This window comes from Oncorhynchus masou, chromosome 2 (assembly GCF_036934945.1).
Source record: "Oncorhynchus masou masou isolate Uvic2021 chromosome 2, UVic_Omas_1.1, whole genome shotgun sequence".
Lineage (NCBI taxonomy): Eukaryota > Metazoa > Chordata > Actinopteri > Salmoniformes > Salmonidae > Oncorhynchus > Oncorhynchus masou.
Window position 1 is genome coordinate 39,862,643 of NC_088213.1, and position 12,177 is coordinate 39,874,819.

Below are 12,177 nucleotides of genomic sequence, written 5' to 3' on the forward strand. Positions count from 1 at the left end.
GCGCTAAGAGGAATATCTCAAATTTGAACAAAAGTCTACAGGAGTGAGAAAAACAAACACCGAAATAACAAGATGGAAAGCAAAAATCATATCAAATGAGGCATATTGGGTTGGAAGGCCAATTTATAACCCATTGTTTAATGTTTTGTTATATCGAATGTAATGCACACAGCGCATATACAGAGACACACGCGCGCACCCATTACCGTATGAGTGGGACCAGCGACTTTCTGCAACTCCCACGATCCCAGCCTAGAATAATTGTCACGCAGTTGTTAGCACCCGATATTCATTCTCTCGTCCGAGGTGAACTTGATACTTCGCTCACTGTACTTTCAGGAAATTATGAGGCCAACATCATCAAGGTATAAAGAGCTGGAAAGAGAAGGAGAGAATATGAGGACTTTCAAAAGCTTCTCAGCGCAGAAGAGTTGATATCTGGGAAATTAGCAGGGGGGGGTATTTTTAGAGATCTCACGGCTGCAGAGGGAGAGCAACAGGTATCATCCAGAGGGGTTGACAACAGCTATTACAATTAATAGCTCTATGAAACTAGTATTTGCACTGGTGAGTGACAAGGTGATAATTCACCTCGGTGCAAGTCAAAATGGTAATATTGCACGTGTGAAATAGCACCTCTGCTTCACCCGTCAGCTCGTCATCTCACACTGCACAATGCACAAAAAGGAGTATCGCCAACACTGTCTGTTGCCTAAGAAACTCAGAGAAACAGACATCCTCCAGACAGCTTAATCACGGGAGAACTTTCCCCCTCCAGCGATGTTATTAACTAAAGACTCCATGGGTTTGGGAACGATCCACAGAAGGCTGATCTCACCAGCGTTTTGTACGGGGGAGCAGTGAAGATGGTCAGAGACCTGTTGGTTTGACCCATGCAGGGAAGGTAGTGCCTTGCTCCCTCCCAGCTGTGGAGTTAGTCAACTACTTATAGAAGGGATCATCAATTTGAGACAGATTCTCATTGACATTAGTGCATGTCATTAGTGTTCAACACAATCTCACTAATCTCAGCACACATCACCCGTGTGAGACAGCCTCTCGTGGTTGTTAGCACACACACAGGTGTCTTAATGCACTAAGCTAACCCGGCCCTCCCTACTTGTCAGAGCTGTGTGGCTGTGTTTGTACCCAGCCCTCCCTACTTGTCAGAGCTGTGTGGCTGTGTTTGTACCCAGCCCTCCCTACTTGTCAGAGCTATGTGGCTGTGTTTGTACCCAGCCCTCCCTACTTGTCAGAGCTGTGTGGCTGTGTTTATACCCAGCCCTCCCTACTTGTCAGAGCTGTGTGGCTGTGTTTATACCCAGCCCTCCCTACTTGTCAGAGCTGTGTGGCTGTGTTTGTACCCAGCCCTCCCTACTTGTCAGAGCTGTGTGGCTGTGTTTATACCCAGCCCTCCCTACTTGTCAGAGCTGTGTGGCTGTGTTTGTACACTAACAGACTAACAAAGACCAAATTAATGATAATTAGCCACCTGATGAGGACAGTATTATTGGCAATTACCAGGTTTCATCCTATCACAGTGTATTAAGAGGGTTACACAGTTAGGGAAGGAATAAAACACAGATAATATATAAATATCTTTCGAGTCTGACTGGGAATGCTGGTATCACTGTCGCTCACTCTGTTTTCCTATAATAGTCCATGGGTCCATGAATTAGGTGGCTTTGGTAATTACTGAGCAGCAAATTGAAAAAGCTGTAAAGAACACAGGCTTTAATCTGTGTGTGTGTGTGTTTCAGAGACTGCATTTTACTACTGTATCCTAATGAATGATTACGTATGTGTGTGTGTGCTTGTGTGCAGGATAGAGAGACAAATCAAGAGAGGGAGAGAGAGAAATAAAGAGAGAGAGAGAGAAATAAAGAGAGAGAGAGAAATAAAGAGAGAGAGAGAGAGAGAGAGAGAGAGAGAGAGAGAGAGAGAGAGAGAGAGAGACTGTATGAGTCGCAGTATGAGAGGAAGTGTTTGAACTGCAAAGCCCTGCCTTCTTCTCAACAGAGAAAGTAACAGAGCTGTAATACCAGTTCTGTTCCTGTACATCAGTGACATCCCCCAGTCAAGGAAAGGCACCTTATGTTCTTAATGATCATAATTACTTTAAAGAACCTGTTCAGAGGGACCCACCCATATGATCCTTTTACTACTCTGGTCTGAGCTTGAAACAGGAACAGCTCAGTAGTGGTGGGGGGGGTTGACAGGCCCTGGAGTAGCACATCCCTGCGCCTGACCTCCATGATTGCGGGTTCAAGTCCCACACAGGGAGGGCCAAATCTCTCCCTCTTGACAGAGGTAATTGGCCACCAGTGACATGAACACTGCTGGAACTAAGTAGTCAACCAACCCTACAACCCCCCCCCCACGAGAAACAAAAAACCAGCAGACCGACGCTGTCAGAGGAGGCTGTACTCAGGGCTAAAAATATCAGAGAAGGCTTGAATACATTTACATTTTCTACATAGTTTGTGTTCCTGACACAGCCAATCTGTGTCTGTGTTCGTTGTTTCTTCTTCTCCCTCCCTCCCTCCCTCTCTCCCTCCCTCCCTCCCTCCCTCCCTCCCTCCCTCCTCCTCCTCCTGAACTTCCCGAGGTGCGAGCCTAGCACGAGACACGTGTGCACTGCGCATCGAGAACAAACTGCGCCTGCATTTGAGGGTTCTCAAATGGATCAACCCAAAGGGCCATGAGGTGGATTCGCACGTCTTCGCAGCAGAAATATTGAAATAGACAATGATCCATTTCCTTCGCTCACTCGAAAATACCTCTCGGTGTCCCTCTTTCATTCTTTCCACTCTCTCCCCCCGTCTCTCCCTCTTTTTCCTCTGCAATTCCACCAGGGGGTGTTGTGCCCTTATGAACTATTATCACGGGGCGGGGGTCATCCCCCCCCCCCCCCATCACCCCTACCCATCCTTCCCTGCACCCCTACACCCATCATCGGTCTGCTTTTCTCCCCAAAGATGCTGGCCATAGACATACCACCAGAGCCATACCAGTCTAGCGTCGGTAGATTCATTTGCCTTGGAACCACATCAAGCGCTGTAGCATTAACACCGATAGACCGTCGTTTAACACTCGCGCCGGCGCTCTCCCTGACCGTGTCACCGAGATGAAAACACCAGTGCCCTCTATGCCCCTGGAATGTCTGGGCTAAGTGGCGAAAGTCGGATGAGGGTGCTGAGGCTGACAACTCTTGATTTTTACCACACTCTTCGCAGTAAACATCAGCGTTTGAGGTAGTGACAGGTGACCTTGCCCTAAGGGACATCATAACATGGGTGGCCCAGCACCACTGCATGACTGTGCTGTGACCCTCCATGACACAGTCTGTTAGCTACGCTGAGTCTCGCTCTAAAGCTTAGCGATAGATAAGGACAGAGGACAATCTAATGGCTGGTCGCGGTAGTGGGAGGTTTCTAGATCCCATTACTGTGACACTGAGTTGTTGGTTCATACTTGTCCAAACAAGCAATTTTTCACTTTCCTAAAGCAGGCGAATCAAGATAACAATTCATCCAACAATCATCATCAACGACAAAAACAAACAACCACAATGACAGTCAGCAGCCCAGCCACGACAGGGCGCACGCAGAGTGTCCTTGTGCACAGAAAGGCAGAGATACACCTATAAGTGACGTGAGCGTAGCTTTCGATCTCTATCCGTCACTCTGTCTCCATCGCCCTCCTTCTGCTGCGAGAGGTGCTTCACTTTGAGTTATGCTATTTTCCCAGCAACACCTGAGCGCGCCCACCCAGGTCCTTTCCCAACCCACACGGTTAGCAATGCTGCCTCTTCAGACTGCCAATCTCAACCAACGAGCGACCATGGGAGTGTTACAGAAAGGTGCACACTGTAACAATGTGTAGTCTGTTGTATAAACGTTCAATGTTGTACTGTTTAATGTTGTAGTGCAACAGCACAGGCCTATTCACGTCTTTACTATAGATAGGCCTCTATCACAGGTGGCTATTGACTGTGTGAAACACATCCACATTGGCTGACCTCGACATCACAGCGGACCAATAGCAACCTTAACACGACACTCTGTATTACACACTATACCAACTGGAAACCTCTCTCAAATGAGGTAGCAGGGAGAATGGAATGATCACTGTTGATTCGCCATCCATATATTTAGAGAAATGTGTGTGGGTGTGCGTGTGTTTGTGTGTGTGTGGGGGGGGGGGGGTGCGTGTGAAGGACCCACCCCAAGCTCTGGGCATGCTAATGAAGAGAGAGCCACTTACGACGTGCAGCTCTCCGTGGAGCCCAGCCCATGTGCTCGACAGCCCAAATTCAGGCGAGAATTTCGATATTAATGATTTATGCTCTATTTGCATGCAAACCTAATGCAAACCCACTTCAGATAATCACATGGTGCCAGTTGTGAATTACATTTTCAGGACGGCTTGCCACCCCACCCCAAATAACTGTGGAGAATATGTTCCTTGCAATTCCCCACGGAAAACCCCTCCATAAGGAGGTCAGGAGTGGATGAAGGGAGAGGATAGTGGGCTTTATTAAGGAAGACCTTCTACTACTTTATATGGGGTAGGTAGACGTGACTATTATCCATGCACTCTACATATTAACGCGGTGAGAGTATCTCCTGTTACCTGCATCTACCATGACCTCCATATCTAACAGCACTGCCGTCACCTGTACTTGATTACAGGAAACACACTGTGAAGGTTTGGAGAATGTTTCCTGGAGGGTTTTTGAATGACTGTTTACTGGACTTCTGTCACCTCTGTAAACCAAACGTGTGAGGTCTCTGGAGCAGATGTTGCCAGGAGACGGAGCATTGTGAGGGGTGGAGAAGGAGGCGGGGCCAGGCTTGGCACACTTCCATCCAGCTGTGCTTAGCTAGCCGAGAAACAGCGTACGAGTGCACCTTAGTTGAGAATGACCCTGCCTGTGGAACACTCACAGCACATACAGAGGGGAGGTGGGTTCGGACTGGTCCGGTCACTATCTGTTTCTCTGCCCCTGGTTGTGGGGGTGAGAGGGGTTTCCTTGGGCGGTTCTCAGGGCCTGATGGAACGATGTAGCCTAGTGAGGTTAGTAGCCTGTGCCTCCTCTCCTTGTACAGGCTGGTAAAGGTGAGTGTGTGTACCACTAGACACTGAGCCCTGCCGCCCTGAGTGGAGTGGAGTATGCATGGTGAATATTTAGCAGGGGTGTAACAGAGGTGAGTGTTACGGGGTCAAGAGAAGCTCCAGCTACAAGGGCTCTGACACGCTGACATGCTGCTTAGCCACTCAGCCTCCAGCCTCCCTGCCGGGGCTAGGGAACTTAAACACTGTCACACGCACACACACACACACACACACACACACACACACACACGCACACGCACACGCACGCGCACGCGCACGCGCACGCGCACGCGCACGCACACACACACACACACACACACACACACACACACACACACACACACACACACACACACACACACACACACACACACACACACACACACACGCACACACACACACACAACTAGATTATGAACACTGACGTCATACACAGAGTGTACAAACCATTAGGAACACCTACTCTATCCATTATATAGACTGACCGGGTGAATCCAGGTGAAAGCTATGATCCCTTATTGATGTCACTTGTTAAATCCACTTCAATCAGTGTAGATGAAGAGGAGGAGACAGGTTAAAGAAGGGTTTTATTTTTGTGTGACGTATGTGTGCCATTCAGAGGGTGAATGGGCAAGACAAAAGATTTAAGTGCCTTTGAACGGGGTATGGTAGTAGATGCCAGGCACCCTGGTTTGTGTCATGAACTGCAACGCTGCTGGGTTTTTCACTCAACAGTTTCCCGCGTGGATCAAGAATGTCCCACCACCCAAAGGACATCCAGCCAACTTGACACACCTATGGGAAGCATTGGAGTCAACGTGGGCCAGCTTCCCGGTGGAATGCTTGTTGACACCTTGTAGAGTCCATGCCCCGAAGAATTGAGGCTGTTCTGAGAGCAACTCAATACAAGGAAGGTGTCCGTAATGTTTTGTACCCTCAGAGTATATTCATCTCTTATGTTTCGTGGGTTATCTCTTGGTGTTGTCTAAAAAACTGTAACCGGGTCAGGCGATTGTAAAAGAGTTATCAATGCTGCCGAGCTGTATACATAGTCAACAGCCAGGCCCTATTACAATGAGAGACTGACTCGAGCTCGGGGACAATAACATACACATAAGAAAGCCCTTTGTTCCACAGACAAAGCCAGATCTAAAAAGGTCAGGCTTCTTCTCGCTTCTGTTGGAAAGCGACGACGTCACAAGGGTAGCTTTCAAATTCCTTTTGAATTAAAGGAGGACAACACACAACACAAAAGCACTTACAAAGTCAAAATGGCACTGATTTTCATCGCTGTGAATGACCCTCTATTATTATAAAATAGGCAACAGGTTCCATGATGACAGACATAGTTTCCATGACATTAAAGGTCAACTAATCATGAACAATTGTGTCATTTCTTTACGAAGGGTCACGTATTCACAACACACTGGACTGACAGATTTCTGTCCCTGCCTGGTAAATTATCGTGCCGACAACATTGAACCTCTAAGTAGAAAACCAACTGACTGAAGAGTGCTGTTATTCATTTCGTTCGAATTTGGTCTTTGATTCAATTACTTCGTAAACCGTAAGACAAAAGCATAGCATAAAACTATTTCTCACGGAAATATACTGAGTATTTTGCAGCATGTCGAAACATAATGAAAATAGGCCTATTTTTTGGTCCGTTAATCCTAAATTTATTTGCAAAGGGATTGTTTATCGAACAAAACAAAATAATAAAATAACTTTCGATATTTGTAGAATAGGAGCAGTGGTATCAACCTAAACACAAAATGAATTCAGGTTGCTAGAGAACAGGCCTCGGAAAACGTCTGTGTGTGACATTTAATTAGTATTACAGTATATTCAAGAAATGCAATATTTAAAATGTATGTTGCCATTTAAAATGAGAGGCGAGTAAGAGACATATTCAATGCCGGAAACCTCCAGATATGGCTAGTTGAATTCTGGACTAAAGTGTGTAGTTCACTTATCCTACTACGTACAACTCTACACTGGCTGGCACAGTGCTGAGCTATGAGCTCAACTTGAAGATTCCTTTTCCCTGAGATTTTTATCACCGAAACTGCAAAAGGGCACTCCGAAAAACAGCAGTCTCAAGGAGCGCCTGTAACCTTAACAGAATCATGAAAGCTGACAGTTCATTTTTCACAGGCCCATAGATCTTTGGGTCTTATAAAGTAATGGGCTTTTGGGAGAGGGCTTTATGAGAGCTAAGATAGTTAACCGCTGTGTGCTTGAGATGACATGGGAGCTGAGGTCCTGCTCTCTAGGAGACAGGATTATTCCGTTCCCCGGGATGGAGGGAGAGAAGACACTACTGTCTCCCTAATATAAACGTGTGATAAAGATTAATCTGTTGCTACTCGCCACTCCAATAGCTTCTAAACTTGCTTGAAATAAAGTTGAAATCACTTTCGAGAAAATCTCGTTTTTTTTGTGTGAGTTTCTGAGTTTCATTGTGAATCTCAGGACAAAGTTACGAGCGCGTGATGCTGTGGGTGTATGAATCGGGGTTTTAGCAAATGTACATGTCGTAGTTTTAGAGAATGTAGGTAAATACAGTATTTAATGTGTTTTTTGTGTGTTTGTGTGTGTGTGTGTGTGTGTGTGTGTGTGTGTGTGTGTGTGTGTGTGTGTGTGTGTGTGTGTGTGTGTGTGTGTGTGTGTGTGTGTGTGTGTGTGTGTGTGTGTGTAGGGTAAATAAGATCAAAGGCGGTACCATGCGGCAGGGTCAGGCTCACTTACCGGGTGCGTCTGGTCTCTTGACGCCGCTGCCGCTGTTCGAGCCGCTTCCAAGGCCGTTGAACGCTGCGAGGTTCTCCGAGCTGTAGGCCCTCAGGACGGACAGCATGTTCATCTGCTGCTCGAGATGGGCATGTTCTGGCTTCAGCAGCCCCGGGGGACCACCAGGAGATGAAAGGAGACCCAAGCCCTGCTGCCACTGCTTCTCCAGGGGTGGCTGAGGCCGGGACTGGGGAGGGAAAGGGGCCCCAGGGCCCATGGAGACCCCTGGTCGTTGGGCCTCTCTAGCTGGGGACACGGCCTGCTTCTGCATCGGCATCTGATAGGTGGCACTGTCCTCATCTTCCCCCTCCACCGCGTCCTCTTCCTCCTCTTCCTCCTCGTCATCAGAGTGGGGTCGCTGTCTCTCCGGTTGGGCGGAGGAGGACTCGGTGCTATGGCAGCGCTCGTCGGCCCTGCCTTCCTCATCCTCAGACTGTCCCTGCTCCTCCAGCTCCCCACAGGAGGCCTTGTCTGAGAGCTCATCCCCAGCTGTTTTTCTGGCCTGGCTCTGCTGCTCCAGGGCTGGGTCAGGGCATGTCGCTCCAAACCCCTGGAGGCCTGGGGTCCTTGGGGAGCCATCGTACATGCCTCCATACTGCTTGTAGAAGTCGCTCTGGAAGGCTCCCATGCTGGCATGGGGCTCCATGTGGTTGGACCAGGCTGACTGGCTCTTCACCCCCTCTCTGTCATTGTCTTTGTCATGGAGGTGGGCTGGGCCCATGCTGGCCTTGAGGAAGTGGGAGGGCTCTCCTTGGTGCTCCTTGCCCTCCTTGCGTTGCTTGGCCTTGCCCAGGTGGTTGGCCTGCAGGTGGAGGGCCATCAGCTCCACAGAGGAGGTGGTGAAGGAGCAGAAGAGGCAGCCATGCCACGCCACGTTGTCCTGGAAGGTGACAGAGGAGCCAGGCAGAGAGCCTGTTTCAGGCTTGACATTGACAGACAGGTCCAGAGGCTCGTACTGGGACCCAGGCTTGCCCGTTGAGGGCTTGGCCTCAGCCTTCTCCTCACCAGTATCAGCCCTCTTGGCTTTGGGCTCACCACTCTCAAAGTAATGCTGGGACTGCAGGTGGCTCTCTCTCATCTCCTTCTCCTTCTTCAGGGAGCTGAGGACGAAGCTGTCCATGAAGGCCTGCAGGGAGCCCTGGAAGTTGACACCGTTTCCCACCATACTCTGGTACGCCCGCCCCAGGTCTCTGAAGCTGGCTGGGACATCAGCGGCGGAGGGGCCCTCTGGGCTCTTCATGCTTTCAGAGGGAGTGTCAGGTCCCAGGCCATTACGCTCTCGCTCTCTGTCCCTCTCACGCTCCCTGGGGGACAACATACCGGGAGAGGCCCACTGGTGGGGGTGCAACGGTCCCCCTCTGAAGTCCAGGCTGGAGGGCATGCCCTTGAAGACACCGCGGAGGACATCAGGACGGGCGAAGACGCCACCCTTGCCGTGCTCCTCCTTGTGCTCAGAGGGAGGGGCGTGTCCGGAGGAGGGGCCGCCGCCATTCTGTCGCTCACGGTGGTGGCGCTCCAGGTGGTACTTCAGTGAGGCAGACTGGGTGCCTGCGTAGTCGCAGTGAGGGCACCTGTAGGGTTTCTCTCCTGTAAGAAAGAGAGAGAGAGAGAGAGAGGAAATGAACAAGAGAGGGAACAACAGTGAAAACCAACACAATGATCTCTGTGTTAACCAACATTCAACAGAATTCTGCATTCAGCAAACAGCTCCTCAGCTCCATTCGGGGATTGGCATGTGAATACGGGTCGATCCAGCTCCTCCAAAGTGAGCCATCACTCATGTCGACGCAATAAAACCATTTCACCATATGGTGCTTTCAGTCCACTACAAGAGATAATATTTTCAACTGACAACATAACTGTCTCGATGTTATCTGTGTTTGCATGCCGGTTGTTGGTGGGCCTCACTCTCTTGGCCTTGTTCGCTGACAGGCCTCTGCCTTGGCGATGAGACAGTGATTTCTCGGACATTCTCTATTTCCAGTTTATCATAAATCACCATTCACAGAGAAGAAGCTCTCCATTCCTTCCCAGCTGAATGGCTCTACGGCTATTTGGTGCAAATAGTGGAAGACGCAGTTCCTTCATATGAAATAAAACAAACTTTAACTGACACAAATGAGCAAGAATGTACATATGGAAAACATGTGTCTGTATATCACGGTAGTAGAATAGTGGTAGTAGCATCATTTGACTTACAGTGCAGGTAGAGCATCTCTATGTAAATACACTGTGTATATAAAAATTCATAAATATTTTTTAATGGTAAAATTGAATGGCAAAACGCAATTTGGCCAGAAAAATGGATCTCCTTAGCCTTTGAAGAGATAAGTCACAACCAGTATCTTAACATTAAAAACGTCCTGTTAGCAATATATTTCAAACCAAAGCCAGATTTGAAAAAAAAAAAAAAAAAAAAAAAAAAAAAAAAAAAAAAATGCTCAGCTTGGCTTTTAGACATAGTAATGCTCCTGGCATGCATTTCTCTTGGATAAGTTACAGCTACAGTTGAAGTCGGAAGTTAACATACACCTTAGCCAAATACATTTAAACTCAGTTTTTCACAATTCCTAACATTTAATCCTAGTAAAAATGATCTGTTTTAGGTCAGTTAGGATCACCACTTTATTTTACGAATGTGAAATGTCAATAATAGTAGAGAGAATTATTTATTTCAGCTTTCATCACATTCCCAGTGGGTCAGAAGTTTACATACACTCAATTAGTATTTGGTAGCATTGCCTTTAAATTGTTTAACTTGGGTAAAACGTTTCAGGTATCCTTCCATAAGCTTCCCACAATAAGTTCGGTGAATTTTGGCCCATTCCTCCTGACAGAGCTGGTGTAACTTGGTCAGGTTTGTAGGCCTCCTTGCTCGCACATGCTTTTTCAGTTCTGTCCACAAATTGTCTATAGGACTGAGGTCAGGGCTTTGTGATGGCCACTCCAATACCTTGACTTTGTTGTTCTGAAGCCATTTTGCCACAACTTTGGAAGTATGCTTGGGGTCATTGTCCATTTGGAAGACCCATTTGCGACCAAGCTTTAACTTCCTGACTGATGTCTTGAGATGTTGCTTCAATATAGCCACATAATTTTCCTACCTCATGATGCCATCTATTTTGTGAAGTGCACCAGATCCTCCTGCAGCAACGCACCCCCACAACATGATGCTGCCACCCCGGTGCTTCATGGTAGGGATGGTGTTCTTCGGCTTGCAAGCCTCCCCCTTTTTCCTCCAAACATAACGATGGTCATTATGGCCAAAGAGTTCTATTTCTGTTTTATCAGACCAGAGGACATTTCTCCAAAAAGTACGATCTTTGTCACCGTGTTCAGTTGCAAACCGTAATATGGCTTTTTTTATGGCGGTTTTGGAGCAGTGGCTTCTTCCTTGCTGAGCGGACTTTCAGGTTATGTCGACAAAGGACTCGTTTTTACTGAGGATATAGATACTTTTGTACCTGTTTCCTCCAGCATCTTCACAAGGTCCTTTGCTGTTGTTCTGGGATTGATTTGCACTTTTTGCACCATAGTATGTTTATCTCTAGGAGACAGAACTCATCTCCTTCCTGAGCGGTAAGACGGCTGCGTAGACCCATGGTGTTTATACTTGCGCACTATTGTTTGTACAGATGAACATGGTACCTTCAGGAGTTTGGAAATTGCTCTCAAGGATGAACCAGACTTGTGGAGGTCTGATTTCTTTAGATTTTCCCACGATGTCAAGCAAAGAGGCACTGAGTTTGAAGGTAGGCCTCGAAATACATCCACAGGTTCACCTCCAATTGACTCAAATGATGTCATTTAGCCTATCAGAAGCTTCTAAAGCCATGACATAATTTTCTGGAATTTCCTAAGCTGTTTAAAGGCACAGTCAACTTAGTGTATGTAAACTTCTGACCCACTGGAATTGTGATACAGTGAATTATAAGTGAAATAATATGTCTGTAAGCAATTGTTGGAAAAATACTTGTGTCGTGCACAAAGTAGATGTCCTAACCGACTTGCCAAAACTATAGTTTGTTAACAAGACATTTGTGGAGTGGTTGAAAAACAAGTTTTAATGACTGCAACCTAAGTGTATATAAACTTATGACTTCAACTGTAAATGTGTTATGAGCAAGGGGGTTGGAAAAAGTCAAGAATAAAAGGATGTTTGTCAAGTATTGTGTGTGTATATATAACTATACCATGTTTAGATTATACACATGGAAACCATTTTTTACCGAAAAAAATGTTGCATTGTTACGCAAGACTGAATTGAAT

General features: G+C 47.2%; 1 protein-coding gene across 6 annotated transcripts in view; it reads right to left on the reverse strand.

The window, feature by feature from the left end:
• The window catches only part of LOC135504769 (zinc finger protein 536-like), a 210,389-nt gene that overhangs the window by 58,583 nt on the left and 139,629 nt on the right, over positions 1-12,177 (reverse strand). For all 6 annotated transcript variants that reach the window (XM_064923645.1, XM_064923638.1, XM_064923631.1 and 3 more), the window contains one exon: positions 7,870-9,495. In XM_064923645.1, the coding sequence (XP_064779717.1) occupies positions 7,870-9,495 (1,626 nt within the window). The remainder of the gene's footprint in view (positions 1-7,869; positions 9,496-12,177) is intronic.